Source organism: Misgurnus anguillicaudatus, chromosome 18 (genome assembly GCF_027580225.2).
Source record: "Misgurnus anguillicaudatus chromosome 18, ASM2758022v2, whole genome shotgun sequence".
Classification (NCBI taxonomy): Eukaryota; Metazoa; Chordata; class Actinopteri; order Cypriniformes; family Cobitidae; genus Misgurnus; species Misgurnus anguillicaudatus.
The window spans coordinates 25,881,440-25,899,232 of NC_073354.2; the positions used below are offsets into that span (position 1 = coordinate 25,881,440).

The 17,793-nt window shown below is 39.5% G+C and overlaps 1 protein-coding gene across 9 annotated transcripts in view; it reads left to right on the forward strand.

The window, feature by feature from the left end:
- Positions 1–17,793, forward strand: part of pde4dip (phosphodiesterase 4D interacting protein) — an 82,995-nt gene that overhangs the window by 39,841 nt on the left and 25,361 nt on the right. For 6 of the 9 annotated variants that reach the window (XM_073856195.1, XM_055187064.2, XM_055187067.2 and 3 more), the window contains exons 1-11: positions 9,251–10,961; positions 12,976–13,113; positions 13,277–13,396; positions 13,778–13,870; positions 13,950–14,318; positions 15,307–15,399; positions 15,484–15,621; positions 15,730–15,909; positions 16,009–16,203; positions 16,317–16,595; positions 17,623–17,742. In XM_073856195.1, the coding sequence (XP_073712296.1) occupies positions 9,789–10,961; positions 12,976–13,113; positions 13,277–13,396; positions 13,778–13,870; positions 13,950–14,318; positions 15,307–15,399; positions 15,484–15,621; positions 15,730–15,909; positions 16,009–16,203; positions 16,317–16,595; positions 17,623–17,742 (2,898 nt within the window). In that variant the 5' untranslated portion in view covers positions 9,251–9,788. Of the gene's footprint in view, positions 1–1,067; positions 1,145–3,348; positions 3,464–5,942; positions 6,104–6,206; positions 6,364–7,101; positions 7,156–9,249; positions 10,962–12,975; positions 13,114–13,276; positions 13,397–13,777; positions 13,871–13,949; positions 14,319–15,306; positions 15,400–15,483; positions 15,622–15,729; positions 15,910–16,008; positions 16,204–16,316; positions 16,596–17,622; positions 17,743–17,793 lie in introns of those variants that run through there. The other 3 variants (XM_073856199.1, XM_073856200.1, XM_073856201.1) reach the window with 2 other exon arrangements.

The window sequence follows — 17,793 nt, forward strand, 5'->3', positions numbered from 1 at the left end:
ATGCTGAAACATAGCCAGAGAGTTTTGATATTTTTCCTATTTAAAGCTTCACTCTTCTGTGGTTGTCGTGTGCTTAGACCGACAGAAGGTTAAATTGTGATTTTCTGGACAGAAGTGGTTGGGAGCTGTGCTCTCATTCTGGCGTAGTGATCGGGGACTTTGCTGCTGTGGCGGGGCTGCGTGGGGCGCGGTGATGTTGTGCAGCAGCTGAAAATAGTCCCCTTAGTAACTTTCAATGGCACGAGACTATTTTCGGACAGTGCGTAATAATATCCCTACGCCTCCTGCAGCCATGAAACTGCAGCAAAGTTCTTGATTATTACACCAGAATGAGCGTATAGTTCCTAGCCATATATCCCTAGAAAATTGCAGCTTTTAATTTTCTGTCATTCTTAGTACACGATGTAACTACAGAAGAGTCAAGTTTTTAAGTCTTTGGTTATTTTTTAGCACGATGCTAATGGTCTAATCAGATTCAATGGATTGTGCTAAGCTATGCTAAAAGTGCTAACGCCAGACCCGGAGATCAGCTGAATGGATTTCAAAACGGTAAAAATCAAATGTTTAACTCCAGGGGAGCTGAAAAATGAGTATATTTAAAAAAAAAGTGGAGTGTCCCTTTAAACCATGCAGCTTGAAACCATGAATGCTACTTCTAGTTGATGCATTTAATGACATGAAATGGACAGTATGCTGTTATCACACAGTGCACAAATGTCAGGCATGTCAGGCCTATGTTCTAGAATGCACATACACAAACACACAGACCGTAGAAGTATATTAGTATGAACTTCTTATATACTAACATAGTACGCAGTAATGATGATGTTTGATGTTATGATTATACCCTGAACCTGACTACACCACTAAACCTAATCCTCATGCAAACTTTCAGATAGGTTGTTTTAGTTTAAGCTCTTGTGCAATGTGCAACATGTGTTGGACATGTTTAAAATTATATAAAATCATAATAAAAGATCATTTTATTTTATGGCCCCAGTTTAGTTGCAAGAAAACCCCAGAATGTGACTTCAATGATTTTAAAAAGCAATCCTATTGTGTTTCAGAACATTGAGCTTAAGGTCGAGGTGGAGAGTTTGAAACAGGAGCTCCAAGAAAAACACGAGCAACTTGACAATGCCCTGTAAGTACATAGATTTCTGTCTTCATATATCCACACATTATTCATGTCTGTCACATTTAAAGCTGTGAAATGTGCATATTTTCTGAACCATAGTGTTTATACTGTTGATGGGAGATTAAACTTAAAATGGTTTGTTACTTGGTTACTTCTCAACATCTAAAAACGACACACATCATATTAATAAACACAATATACATTTACTATAATAAACAAAGTAAAATAATAGTATTAGCCAAGGTGGTGAAGCCAAACCTAGACACAAAATCCATCAGGAAAGCAGTTAAACTGGCTGAGTACAGTAAATCTATCCGCTCTCCAGTGTGCTGATCCTTTCTCTTGCTCCGACTTCTGGCCCACTATCTGCATACCTGCTTCTCATAGCTAACAGACATGTGTGACTTATCTATCTGACCTGCCAAATGCAAAAAGCCAGACTCGACTGTGTCAGACACTTATCTTCAGGTTGAATGCCCTTGTACGCTTTAAAACATGCATATGATCCAAAGTCACCTGCCATGTGTTTATAAAAAGCAATTCATTCTCTTCAAAATATACCACAATGACGGGATCGAGTTCATGCTTGATGGAAGATCTTTGCTTTATCTTGTATGGTTGGGCGAAAACATGTCAGTGATGTTTAAATTTACAGTCGGATCCACATCACCTATACGTGAGACCCCCTTCCCTTGTGTTATTCTTTGGGTGACATCATTCTTCATCGGTTTGCTTTGTGCCATTTCAATCACACGCTCTGTTCATATCTGATAACATGTCTACCCCAGTGCCAAACAAAACTCCCCTCTCATCTGAGTTGTCGTTCTAAGCCTCAAAACGAACATTTAATACCCAGCACTAAAAACTGATCAGAATTCAATGACATTACCGTCTGAGCTAAATGACATCTCTGTAGGCTGCGATTAGTAACACTAACTGCTGATGTGATTGACTGGCTTAAACCACTATTCGCCTAAATGGACGTCCTGGCGAGGTAGTCAAAAACCCAGAGGTGCTGTTTGCTCTGGATCAAACGCTTACAGCGGGGTCAGAACCGCAGCAATCATCACTTTCAAAAACAGCTATGTAGCAATGGAGCATGGGATCTGGAAAAGCTGTTAGGAAGCCCTCAAGAGGGCCACTCTTTAGTTCTCGATCGGTGTGTTGAGTGAGTGACCCTCAAAGACACCCCAGAATACTTACAGTGTCAGGACAACACCCTTCGCACACACAGAGGACTATTAAGCATCCCAAAAGAGAGGTGAACAAAGATTGTTACAGCTCCCATTGTGACTCTTTTCGTTTGCTTTCACACTTAATTTCTCTTTGGGGAATTGAGAAATGAAACAAAACTAGTTTACTGAGTTTAAAAGGCATGAGGACAAAGATTAAATAAATTAAACATGAAAACAAGGAGACATTTTCAAAGGCGCTATTAAATCTCATTTAACTGAGAATGCTCTGTATGGTAATATATACCTAACACATGAATTTATCCTTAATACTAAAGATTTGTGTTGGCAAGGCAAGGTGATGCATTACTTGCTTACATACAATATCACAGTCTTCCTCTCAAATATCCAAAACTCTATGTTTTTTTTGGGTTCACTGTTTTTTCAAGAATTAACATTGGTGTTTTACATTAAGAAACACTTGAACGTATTAAAGGAACACGCCCACATTTTTGGAATTTAACTTATTCACTGTATCCCCCAGAGTTAGATAAGTCCATACATACCTTTCTTATCTCTGTGCGTGCTGTAACTCTGTCTGACACAGCCCCTGCTAGCTTAGCTTAGCACAAAGACTGGAAGTAAATGGCTCCAGCTAGCATACTGCTCCCAATAAAAAGCTAAATAGATGACAAGAACTGCATTTTTCAGTTTAGCTGGACATTTACTGCCTGTGCTCATTTAAGGAACCTTTGAGACAAATCCATCTACCTACACTGTAGGGATGCGCGATAATTTGCATGCGATAGTCAGCTTTGTGCAGTAAATGCGGCTGCATCTGAAAGCAGGTGATGGCGATTTACTACTAATCAAGGAATGGGCTTCACTGACGAGATGCGCAATGATTATCGCATGCAAATTATCGCGCATCCCTAAACGACATCAAAATTGTACCTTTCATTTGTCTTGGTAGGTTGTTTTGGTATGCATCCTTTTTTGAATAGTTCACTTAAACTTTTGTTTTTACTCTTATTTCAGAACTTCAGCCATAAGTCAACATGAAGTGGAGGGGCAATGTCGCTGTAAGGAAGGGCAGCAGGAGAACGGACACATCCAAGAAGTTCTGGAGACCAAGATCCAGATTCTGCAGGAGGTAAACATGCAAAACACTTCAACAAAGTTCACATTTTCTATTGTTTATTTATTTTGAGTTTGTGTTTTATGCAGGGGGGGATTTCTCAAACTGGTTTAAATTTTTGAAATAGTGGAATTATATTTAAACAACTTAATAACATTTAAAATTATTATCTATTGTGAGTTTTTTTTATTTGCAACTATTATTTCAAGCTTATCACATGACACTTTACAGTCACAATGGCATTGTATGACTGATGTATCAGTTTAATTTCAGATTTTTCCTCTTATTTAAAATATCCATTAACTAAATTTCCAAATTTAAGTCTAAAGCCCCATTCACACAGACCTTTGGTCCCAGAAAATACCCGTAAAATTGCCAGACAAGCATCTGTGTGAACACAAACACGTCCCGTATCGTTGCCGGAAAGAGGACCTAGTCAGATACACGGAAAACCCTCTGTATGAACAAGAAGCCAAAACAATGCCGTAATGGCCGTAACGTGCGCGTCATCACAACAAAAGTTATGGTTCAGCTCCTTAAAACAAGAGATAACATGCATATAAACATTTACCACGAGAAATGTTGCAAACTAGATTAAAGCAGTTATCAGGAAATGATTAATGAGACGCATAAACAATGACGCACGTGCCGTAGCGAGGACGCGCGTGTCATGGCAACATGAAGTTGGTTCAACTCTTTAAAATGAGGGATTTACAACATTCACGACGAGAAATGTCAGAAAACTGGACTGAAGCAGATATCAGGTAAGTTAGGTCGTCACTTAACTTGTTACCACACTAAAGTTGAGATCATTCAGGACAGGAGCATACAAGAATATCGCGTCACGTGCTCATTTGAGCTTATAATAAACAGAAATGCCCGCGTGTCATTCCAACAAGATATTTCGTTCAGCTTGTCAAAATGCGCGTATTAAATGCATATAAACAATCACGATGAGAAATGTCTGAAAAATTTAAGCAGACTTCAGGGAGCTCGTCAAATATCCACTCTGAAACCGAGATCATTCACCAGCATAGAACGGCGCCTTCACGCGCTCCTTTATAGTCTTATAATAAATAAAAATGCACGTGAGTGGTTTCTGGAGAGAGAAATAATAAATAATATGCAAACTTCACACGCTGCGTAGAAGAGAGGGCGGGACTTTCAACAGGTCACGTGTTTTTCCGGGACCTTGCAGATCCCGGCTAATCATGGCAGTGTGAATGAACAAAAAAATCTAACGATCCCGGAAAAATCCAGGATGCATTTTCCGTGTATTTTCCGGAATGTCTGTGTGAAAATGGCTTAAGTCATCTAACCCCCCCAACCAGAGTCCCCCAGTGAATTTCTGCCATTTGCAGCCCTGATTAGAAGGTATACATTTTATCATGCGTACTCCCTGTGGATCAAACCAATGAACTTTTGCACTGCTAATGCTCTATCAGCTGAGCTACAGGAGCAGGCAAACTTATACATATAAACTTTGTGTGTACAATGGAAACACCTTACACACAAAAGACTAGTTCACACAAAAATTACTCATCCTCAAGTCCTTTCAAACCAGTTTAATGTTTATTATTTTTTGTGAAATAAATACAAGTTTTGAAGGCTAAAGGCGATGTTTTCTTTTATGCAATTACAATAAATGATTCTCACGAAATCCAGTGTCCAGCATTATAATAAAAAAAACCTTGAAGCCAATTTTTTTTGCACGTATAAGATTAAGGTCTGAATTTACTACAACCATTATTTTTAGAGGATTTAAAACATATTTCCTATAAAATTATTAACATTTTTTAGATTATCGTTATAAAAAAATCATCATTACTGCAACATGATTACATTAAATATATGCATTTACAAACTCATGTCTAGGTACTAAGACAAACAAAATTTAAATTTTTATCTGGAAAGAAAAATAAGAACTGCTTACCTGGTAGCCATCTTGAGTGTCACAGTCAATTATGTCCCTTCCAACAAATATTTTTTTGAAAATGTTAGTTCCTTGAGGGCTTAAACAATGATTGTTGCGGCGGATGAGAAAATTTTTCTTGGACACACTTATATTCCTTATTATTATCTCTAAATTTACCAATGATCACCAAATACCACACGTTTCTTTACTGTAAATGTTTATAGTATAACATGCACTGAAGCTTTTTATATTTTAGATTTTTTAATTATAAATATTTCCATGTCAAAGAACCCAAATCCAGTCATGGAGACGTTGCGGTAATGAAAATTTTCCCCTTAAATGTGGAAAAACTAAAAAATTGGTTTGTATGATGTCATTTGAAATCATGTGCAAAATAGTAAGAGATGTTTGTAACTGTATGCTTCTTATTTTGATACTCTTACTTAGCATATACTTTTTTTATCAAAATGTTTCATGACACCTCATAAGTCTAATTTCGCGAGAATCACCAATCTGCATGGCGACATTTTTTTTTTTGGTAATAATTATTTTAAAATACGTTTTAATTTTTTCTTTCAGGAAGCTCATCTGGCAAGAAGCGAAGCAGAAAAAATGGCTTCCCTTGCTGACTTGGAGTCCCAGCGCTGTTTGGCTCTAGAAAGAAGGATGATGATGGAGATGCAAGGAGATGAACCATCATCTGCCACAGAACAGCAGGAAGTGTTGGCGGAGAAGAACAGGTAATCTGAAAAGTCAATCACATTAACATTCATAAAACTAAATAGCTTCTGTTTATTTCTGGATAAATTAGGCTAAATGCTGTAACTACTCTGTTTCTGTTAGGCTGATAAAGGAACTGAATGAAACATTATTAAGGAGAGAACAGGAGGCAACTGATCTGATGGCAGAAAGGGATGTTCTTGCTGCCAAAGTAACTCAGCTGGAAGAACTACAGCAGAACCTAAATGGTCCCCTCCAGCAGAAAGTCAAACATGAGCAGGTAACTGTACAATTGGGCTGTTATTGTGTCCAACAGTAACCACGAATCACCACTGCAGTTTTTTTCTAATCTAATTTAATTTGTGTCACCTCTGAAGCAGACAGTGTGTGCTGTCAAATTGTGCATTTTAAGCATAAACATTTGAATAAATAGACGTTGTGCTAATAATAGAGATTTTTTTTTTTTAACTATGCCAGTTATAGTTGGACCACAATTTGGAACCTAAATCAAGTTTGTGATTTTGTCTATGATGTTAATAATCATATTTGTAGATGTATCCGTATTCCTGCAGCTTAAGTTAATGTTAAAAGTTTGGTTATAATAGTAATGGGGTCATGCTATGTTATTATATATAATTGGGGGCATGTATTTATAGCACTGGGACATTGTCCTTGTAACACCTAAATCTAAGCCTCTAATGTATTTGCTGTAACCTAAAAAGCTGATATCTGGGATATGTGCATGTGAGGTCTTGCTCTACTGTAACTCAATTTGACTGGCCTGCAACTTACTAGGTCACATTGTCTTTTGGCCCCTAGTCAACTCCATAAAGAAAATAGGTTCAGATATCCGACTGTATTTATAAACACAGGGTCTCAGGGTCATGCCATTATAAATGGGTCAGTACCATGATGGCACATACTGGAATGATGTAATGTTTCTTCCAGAATAGAATTTTGACTGTGTAGGGAATGAAGGGAGCTTTAAATTCACTTAGCATTCTTTTTATATTTTTAGGACCTCAGAGAAGACATTGCTCATGGAAAAAACAGCAAAGAGAAGGAGATGCAAGTATGTTTTTCCGCTATATATTTTATGCTAAAGGAATGAGATGAATTTCCAAAAATTGATGATGTCAAAAAGAAAATGATGTCATTTATTTACCCTCAAGTGGTCCCAAACCTGTATACATTGAACACAAAGAAATATTTGTAATTAAGCAGGATGCAGGTTCATCATTGACTTTCTTGGTAGAAAAAGAATACTATGCAAGTTCCTTTGTGTTCTTTTATTTTTTTATTCATTTAAACAGGAACAGTGTAAAATAAACATTAACCTAAAAAGGAGAGATGCAAGTTGTAGCACTTGTGCAGAACATAGAAATTTATACAGGTCTGTAACAACTTGAGGGTGAGTAAATGATGAGAGAATTTTCATTTTTGGGTGAACTATCCCTTTAATGTTTTACCATTTGCGTAATACAAACATTATTATTATTAGATTAATTTTTAATAAATGCTCTTTGTGTGTTAATACTTTAATTATATTGTCATAAGCATAAATTAATGAATAAGTGATGTGCTTTTTGGGGAAAGTGGTTCAATACCATTAAAAGTGGACTGAGAGAGACATCTAGCGGCAGTGCAGAGTAATAGCACGCAACCAAGCATGCACATTCACAACCAAAACCACGTTTTAAATTAGCCTAGCTGTATTTTAAATAAGTTCGCATACCATTTCATCCAATTCTCTGGAATTATTTCATAACTATTTCATTCTTTACCATATTATGTTTTTTCCCTGCTCCCTTAAGTCCTGGTTTTTTGCTTTGGAATGGAAAAACGATTATGTCATAATGCTATAAAACATCAGTCAGCCGAGAGAGTTTGAAAATATGCAGTATTCTGTGTCTTGCCTAATTAGCTTTACAAAATGATGTCATTTTTCTCTAAAATCCTACCACTTTCTTTCCAGAGTCAACCCAAGTATTACAATGTTAAAGTTAATATTTCAATTATAAGCTTACAAATAAACAATTCAGTACTGGTGAGGTACTGTACATACTGTAGAGTAATAACGGAAACGCACTCATTTAACTTTACTGGGTCTGACTGTCAGCAAATCTTTGCCATCTCACTGACTGGTAGACATAAACAATGAGATAATGCTACATTTGCCTGATTAGAATAAATAGGTTTTTGATTAAGGGGAGTTTTGTGTTTTAGTGCTGTTATGGTATTCTGTCCACTTTGTCTAAATTCAAGAGACATGTGAATGACAAATTCACACAGGCACACCAAACAGACTGCCAGACTGTGCAAATATCCCCAGAAAGCATATGTCACCACTTTATTTTTTTCTATGGTCGATGGGATCATTAATAATTCAAAAGATTGTTCTGTTTTAAAGAGTGCCCAAATGGTTGCAGTAAGGGGGATGACAGCAAATCTGATTATATGTAAAAACTAGATAGATAGATAGATAGATAGATAGATAGATAGATAGATAGATAGATAGATAGATAGATAGATAGATAGATAGATAGATAGATAGATAGATAGATAGATAGATAGATAGAAATTATGTTTAGTATGATGAAATGATGCTTTGTATGTAATGGATACTAAATACTGAGATAGATAGATAGATAGATAGATAGATAGATAGATAGATAGATAGATAGATAGATAGATAGATAGATAGATAGATAGATAGATAGATAGATAGATAGATAGATAGATGAAAATTATGTTTAGTATGATGAAATGATGCTTTGTATGTAATGGATACTAAATACTGAGATAGATAGATAGATAGATAGATAGATAGATAGATAGATAGATAGATAGATAGATAGATAGATAGATAGATAGATAGATAGATAGATAGATAGATAGATAGAAATGATGGTTAGTATATCATGTAGTGTCAGTGTTTGTTGGCCTGTTGCCATGCATTGGATCAGGACAACTGCAATACCTCGAGGGGTGATCGGATAATTGATAAATGGCATATTAATAATCGATACAAACAATGTAACGATGATTATAGTAGTTTAATATTATGAAGTACCGAACCTGGGGTTATGTTGCTTCTAAATGAGAAAACAGGCATCGTAAAAGCAAAACAAAATACTAAACACCCCTCTTTGTCTGGAAAATGGTACGCGCCATTTTTGCCTCAGCTCGCTCTTGCCACATCGCTTCCCGTTGTCTGTATATACTGAGAACCCGGTAATGGAAATCTAGTGACATATTTAGATCGACTGTTTTAATATGGATATTTTAATATAATTTTCGTGTGTAATTGTGTAATGGCGGTTATATAAAAACGATGTAGAGTCAGGCGATGGGAATTAAATGATGACAGCGGTCCTGTCATGTCGGCGTCTTCAGACGAAAACCAATGAAACACATCTGAAGGAGAAACCGCGCATCCTTATTTCAACAAGAAGAAAGCATCGCGACAATCTATTTATTCGACAGAGACATCGATATGTACCTCCAGCAGTACATCTATATACCTGAGGGATAAAATAACTTAAGTAGACAACGTGACATTGTGTTTTAATATTACACAATTCCACTGAAAGGTGGATGTGGGAACTTTCATTCAATGACATGCCCGTTATTTTCAATCCAGCCTTGGTATATTCTTGATACCTTAGCACAAACTGCTATATATCATAAGTAAATTGAATATTTATGATGCTGGATTCAAAGATGAAGGACGTTTGTCGTATATGTGCGAGGGAGCTGTATGGTAACCAACGGCGATGGATCTTTCACCCCACTGCCAAACTGAGCCTGCAGGTGCTGTTGTCCTATGCATTGGGCAGGGAGATGACCAGAGATGGCCGGGGAGAGTTTGCCTGCAGCAAGTGTGCCTTCATGCTGGACCGCATGTACCGCTTTGACACCGTGATAGCCAGGGTAGAGGCATTGTCCATTGAACGAATGCATAAGCTCTTATTGGAGAAAGACAGGTTGAGACAGTGCATCGGTGGACTTTATCGTAAAAACAATGCAGATGACTCCGGGGTGCTCACGGAAGTGGACGTGGGTGCCGGAGACTCTTCTGTGGTGGATTTTTCTGGGTTGACCGAGGCTAAATACAGCGCTCTGCTGCAGGAAGATCTCACATACTCTGTCTATGAGTCCTGGGCTGAACAAAGCCCACAAGAGCAGGCCCAGGACCACCCCGTTCAACACCACCATCAGTGCCCCGCTGCACTGGACGGCAGTTCGGGACCCCGTCCTAGAAAGTGCAAGGGTTGTGCTGCACTGCGAGTAGCCGATTCAGATTACGAGGCCGTCTGCAAGGTTCCCAGAAAAGTAGGCCGAAGCACGTCTTGTGGTCCCTCTACACGGTACTCTAGCATTGTCCTAGACAATCCTGAAGAGTCTGTGCCAACTGCTCCAGAGATCGCTGAGAATAACCAAACTCGCCATTCCAGTGACCCGGAGCACACCAGCGTGAGTCCTGCCACGTCTGTGGAGTCTTTGGACACTGCTGTAGACTCAAAAGTTCTAAATGTTATTGAGGGGGAAACTGAAGAGGAACGTTCCTCCAATAGGAGACCCGGCTCTGTGTGCGGACTGGAGGAGGCTCTCAGCCTCCTTAGAAGTTATGAATATCACCCAATACAGAGCCCTCGAGGTAGTCGGATTCCTGTGCTCGTCAAACCCAACGCTACATCCGTGGAGAGTCTTTACCCCCTGCTACAGGTGCCTCCCAAAGAGATGGCATGCCCACTTTCGCCAAACCTTCAAGATGTTTCTTCCAGCATCCAGCAGGATCTGCAGCTTGAGCTGGCAGAAATGGAGAACCTGTGGATGGATGATTATATGCAGTGCAGACCATTAGGCCTTCAGAAGGTATACAAGAAAATCTAGAGATGCCCAGCAAAGGCCTTGACACGTGCAACTTATTCAGTGCTTGGAAGAAAACAATGGGATCAAAGTGAAGAATTGTGCTCCTATCTGTGAAATTCAGGAGGCCGATAACCGATATATATATATATATATATATATATATATATATATATATATATATATATATATATATAGGCTGATAAATATTCATATTAATTTCACAATGAAAAACTCCCAGACCGCGGACATCTTGTCTTTGCGCTAGACTAGCATACTCTTCTTAGGCCTGCAACATGTGTCATCTTCGTGCTATGTCACAGAAAGCACCAATCAAAACTCCACATGGCCAGCAATGAGCAAGTGAAGTGGTTCAACAAACCAAAATAATCCATAATTTATCGGCTTTCATTTATCTGCCTAATTTTGCTATCAGACCGATAACCGATAATATTAAAAATAAGCAGTTATCGGCCGATAAGTCGGCCGATATATCGTGCATCACTAATTTTAAAGATATCAAGGTTATATTTTCACAGAATGTTTTTTACATTATGTAGGATGATTTTTATGGAGAAAACAGTAAATTAAGCTAGATAGTTTAAAGGCGGGGTGCACGATTTTTAAGAAACACTTTGGAAAAGGGAGTCGGGCCAAATACCAAAACACACTTGTAGCTAGTGAGCAGTAAGGGGCGTGTCTACTAACTGACATCGTTGCCTAGGTTGCGTATGTGTGGGGTGGGTCTATCAAAAGAAGGTCCAGATTCTTTTGGGGTAGGGGGTGTGTTTATTTAGGTGATATGAAATATCAACATTGGCTTTCAGAGATCATGCACTTTGCCTTTAAACTTTGTATTAATATATTATGAAAATGAAAGATAAATGTACAAAGATGCAAACTAGAAGTGTAGGTTAAGAATTCCCTCCCAGGCGTTCCTGCTACTAGCTTACCCATCATACAAACTTACCTGTGTTTTACATTATGTAGGGTTTTATGGAGAAAACAGTAAATCATAAAATGACTTAAGCTGGGTTTTTACTTACTTGAAAATAAAAGATAAATATATAGGATGCAAACTAGAAATAAAGGTTAAGAATTCCCCATCTTACTAGCTTACCTATCTTAGCTACTATTGGTGTGAACAACCTTTTTTTTTTATATAAGGATCCTCATACTGTTGTTCCTCTAGTCTGAACTTAACTTATTCACCGCCAGCCATTTTTTGAAAAGTTGCTGACATCTATATTTTTTCTCTGCTTATAAACTCTTTAATATGGGTATTTTTCTTAAAAAAAAAAAATTTTTTAGTAAAGAGCTTAAATAATTGCATTTTTGTAAAGAATTGTTTTGTTAGAGATCAGATTCACGTGTGCACGCAAAACTAAACGCGATAGTTTATTTAATTTTTGCTCCATGTCCCCTTTGGAAATCCGTAGATTATCAAAACATACACCGAGTTTAAAATTAGTAAATAATTTTTTGCCTACGTTTTTTATAAATTGGTAGTGCGTCATCTAGTGGATAATTGCAGTATTACAGATTAACATAAAACCTCATCAGGAACACTTATTTTATGCAAATGTAAAAGAGTAAAATTTTCGCAGTCTTGGACTACTTTATTACCATATCATTTAATCAGGGCTTAATTAGAAACATTAGCCAGAAGCCAATTTAACTAGGATTATTTTTATTTATTTACTTTTTGTTCTATTCATTGTGGATTCATAAAAACAATAAACATAAATATTTCTATTTAATGTTTAGCGAGGTTTAATTATTTATAGAAACCATTTATAAACACAAAGAGAAATGAAACTGAATGAAAATGAAAACAAGGAAGTCAACGACATGCCACTTTGGAAAACTTCCAAACTTCCTGAGGAAGTTGTAGAGAGAAACTTTGTCCAGAACTGTTTGTTCAGCACTGTGCCCCTCATGCTTAGTCATGCGGCGCACTAGATTATCTACACAATATTCCAAAGTGTTTATTTTTATTTGATCTCTGTGTGTGTTTCAGAGTCTGATTGAAGAACAGCAATCTCAGCTGGTGCAGTATGAGAACGCAGCAGGTCAGTGTGTCAGTGAACTGCAGAAAGCCCAACAGCAGGTCCAGTCCCTGCAGGCCAAAATCAGAGAGAGTGAAACCAACAACAAGGTATCGTCAGACTTCTTTCCTTCAACCTCAAATACCAAATATTTTTCATAATGTTCTGTGTAATGTTGTTTGCTTTGTATGTTGCTATGGTCATGTCCCAGGAGGCATGAGGATCATTAGATCATTATTTTACAAAGCGCTTGTTTTGCATGTGTGTGCACAGACGCTACAGCAGAGGCTCGGGGAGATGGAAAATGAACTACGTTCTGTCAGAGAAGCAGCATGTGGTCAGGAGAGGACAATACAGACTTTGAGCGACTCGCTCAACACTAAAGACTGCGAGGTATGTCTTAAACTGAAGTGCTGACTGGAATATTATGCGTTCACCACAGGCTTAAAACGCAATGTTAGTTTGTTTTAAAAAATGTTAGAGACTCTAGATTCTATGAGCTGTAAATGAGCCACCCTGTGTGTACTGTATATGACTTCCCACGCCGGCTCTATGTTGGTAAGATGGTCATTGGCTTGCACGAGTCTCTTGACTACCCGTCATATGCCCAGTGACAAACATGTAATCACAGGGCATGCAGGAACCAATGATCATCTTGCGTACAGTCATCTATTCAAGCGCTACATGCCCACGTTCAATACATAAATAGTTTTCTCACAAATGTATTGTTTAATTTTATATTCAGTACAAATACTGTTTTTTATTCACTCTTAGATCACTGATCTCCACCAGCTCATTGAAGAACAGAAGGAGCTTTTACGTTCTCTTAAGCAACAAAACAACCATTACCAACTTCAACAGCAGCAGGTCAGAGCCCTCACCTGATGCCGAAGTCTCATTGTAGTAGTTACATATCATGACTGTCTGTGTCATGGTGTCTCTGCAGGTATCTGGAGTAGCTCCAAGCCGTCTACAGGCAGATCTCTTGGACCTCCAGGGCTCCCATTTCTCTGCCCAGCTAGAACTGCAAGGCCTCCAGAGATCACAGCAGCAGGCCCAGAGACGAGAAGACGACTTGGCCCGCGAGATCCAGCGACTCCAAATCGACCTGCAGAAAGCCCTGCAGCATAGGCAGGACACGGAAAGGCACAACCAGGATCTGCTGGCCACTCTCCAGACGGCTCGCTTTGAGCTCCAGCAAACAGAGGAGAAATTAAGAGATGAAAGGAGTGGTCGAGAAAGGGAGGTCGAGGAGAAAGAGAGGACCATCCGTGAGATGAAGACGTCACTAGAGAACAAAGAACGTCTGATACAAGTAAGACACACATTTATGCCACTGCCATTTATGATACTGATAGCATCAGTTTTCAATGCTGTTGAATTTCATTTTTTAAACCACATGCACATCTGTGGCTCGTGAGTCCATTGGTTTCAGTGGAACATACTTTGAATATCAGCGCACCCACCTCTAGCAATGCCAGGTGGTAAAACAAAGCATGCTGGAGGCTATACAGTAAAGCGGGCATGTTTGCAATGGAAGCGCCTTGCTTTTTCAAAATGCCAGCAGCTGGTGGGTTTTTCTCACGCCGAGCGCCCAGAGTTAAAAAAAATTCAACTTTGAGCGAAACACTCAGCTCGGCAATGTCACTTTTCACCTAGCCGTCCAATCACAGTGGATGAGGGGCAAGACAAATACCACAACAACCAACCGGCGCATAGTACAACGACTGATAAACAGAACAGAAGTATCATAGCAACCAATGTGCCCAGCTGAAAAAAACCACAGTTGGCATCTGCCTGGCGTTTTTAGCCGCATGTAAACACTTTGATGGGCACAATCCTAATGCAGCATTCAGGCCAGCCATGGTAGAGGCGTCAAGCACGAGTGATTTTAATGTTAAGTCAATGTAAAGACGCACTGAACACGCGTCTGGAGGTCTCGCGGCGCATGGTAGACACGATTCCACCTCATTGACGCGTATTTAGCGTTGCTGTGGCAAACGCGTTGATTAAAATTTTTTAACTTTGCCGGAAAACACCGCGTTAACCAATCAGTAGTTTGCTCTAGTAGTGATGTGATTACAGGAAGCGAACGGAGCCGCAGAAGCCCCTCCCATGACGTAAATTTTCGTGAATGTCTCTATGACTAGAATTTCACATGCGGCTTTCACGCACGAATGAAGCGAGTAAACTCAAAATGTTAAAGCGGTAAACTAGACGCGAATTTGACGCCTCAAACGTGGCTGGTGTGAACCCACGGTAAGAATATTAATCTCTTGTTTCTATGTACAATCTTTGGACAGGACTACAACGAGATGACTGAGCCAGCTGCAAACAGAGACAACCTCCTTCACAAGCTCAAACAACGCATTCAGGAAAGAGACAGAGCGTTGGAGGTAAATACCCACAAACGTCACAAACCGTTTTATAAAACACAGCATAACAAGTGTTTAACAGTACCTTGCTTGTTGTCGTCTCAGCGAGTGATAGATGAGAAGTTTGCGTGCGTTGAGCAGAAAGACGACGAGGTGCGAAAACTGCATCTGGTGCTGAGAGAGAAAGACAGAGACCTGGAGAAACTTCAATGTGTGCTGTCCAACAATGAGGAAACCATCACGGTACTGATGTCACACTTACATGCAACTAAAACTGCTTATCATTGGATCATCGGTATAAAGTATTTTGACTTGAGTCCAAGTATGACGTGTTTTTGTGTGTTTTTACAGAGTTTGGAGATGTTGCTGCGTGGTAAAGGTTTGGAGCTCGAGCAGGTTTCTGAGGCCTGGCGTAGCGCTCAGTTTGGTCAGCGAGAAAGAGAGGAGTCATACATGCGCAGTCTTAGAGAAAGAGACAATCTCATTAGCCAGCTGCAGGCGTCACTGCACACACGCACCAAAGAGGCAGAGGTAAACACATTTTTTTATGTTGTAAAACAAATTAATAAATACCTTCAGATCAAAACATCAAGCATTATGTGCAATGTCAATACAACTGTTTTCCTGCAGGGGATGACTGCGGTTCTGCTTAGTAAGGTGTCGGTCTCGTCCGGCGAGGTGGCCGAGGAGCTCAAGTCTCGTCTGCAGCTGAAGGAGCGTTTGTTTCAAGAGCTGCTGTCGGACCGCAGCAGGCAGACTCAAGAGCACCACCAGCAGGTCCAGGATCTGCTAAACGCCATCAACGCCAGAGAGCAGTACATCAAGGTAACATCCCATCACTGACCTCCAAACTGCAGACATCGTAATGTCAGTGTATAAGAGATGCTTATAAAATACACATTAATATATGCGTTCATCTATAACATCGTATCTCCCAGGATTCTGCTGAGCGTGTGGGTCAGGTGATGGTCGAGCAGACCTCTCGCTTGCAGGAGCTACGCAAACAGCTTGGGTCAACGAGCCCTCGGTCGATCCTCGAAGACACGCAGACGCTCCGCGATGAGCTCCAGCTGGCTCTGCGCAGAGAAAGAGAGGCCCAGGATCAGCTGACCACCCTGCGCTGTACCTTGGCATCCAACCAAGAGCAACTTCAGGCCCAGGCTTCAGATTTAGAGGCCTTGACTAGGACCGTCAACGTTAAGGAGGAAATCATCAAGGTTTGTGAACTGGTCTTGGGTATAGGTGAACATTGACCACAAAACCAGTCTGGGTCTTAATTGAACTTTCCATTGATGTATGGTTTGTTAGGATAGGACAATATTTGGCTGAGATACAACTATTTGAAAATCTTCGACGTGCAGTAACATCATCACTACTGACTACTTCCCCTCACGCTCAAACTTCTGTCAATATTAATGTGCCCAAGGTGCTGCAGACTAAAGGTACATTCACATTATAAGCGACTTTGTCGCTGTGTGTCGCTCATTTCTTTCAAAAGAGCATTTCTATATCTGGTTGTCATAAACAAATGAGTAACGTCCACTCCAGTAACAGATGATGCGAACTCCACTGCTTTGTTCTCATTGGTAGTCGCTCCCGAAAGTCGCTCGCAATTTGCATAAAGTTAAACATTTCTCAACATTGTGGCGCGACTGTACACGCCCCATCCAGTCGCCAACGGTCACTGTCGCCGGAAGTCGCCAAGCTTCCATTGAAACCAATGAGATCGCGCCGCTCTGCTACTGCTAGTCGCTGCTAGTCTGAATGCAGTGCTCTTCCACCATATAGTATAGTTCTTATTTTTTATTCGCTTAAAAAATCGCCACGTCTTATTTTGTGCCACCTTACTTACTTGTGTAACTACTCATGTAACAGTCTTTAAATAGGGAAAACATGGAAGTGTTTGGTGGCTTCTAAATTCATCCCTGTTTGGATCCTAAGGAATGAATGGGGCTAGGCTAAATGCTAACAAATTCACGACGCGCTTTACAAAGATTAAGTGCACGCATCGGAAAAAGATGGGTATGTATTCATTTGTCTAAGTTGAGGTAAGAAAATAGGAAAATATTGAAAACTGGTGGTGTTTCCCTTTAAAATCCTAATGACCCATACAATGTATTGTTGGCTATTGCTACAAATATACTCGTGCAACTTATGACTGGTTTTGTGGTCCAGGGTCACATATGATTTTACATTACATTTTACAGGCGATATACCATATATTTAGTGAAGTTCATTTTTTAGGACTTACAAATGCAATTCGTGGAACCATCGGATTTGCCATTGGTCGAGCGCTTGAGCCAAGAACTACAGGAGCTAAAAGAGAGAGTTGGACAACAGGAGCCCAACTGCATTAATCACAAGGTAAGTCAAGGCTTCTATAAAATACATGAATAAATACATGATATGTCTGCT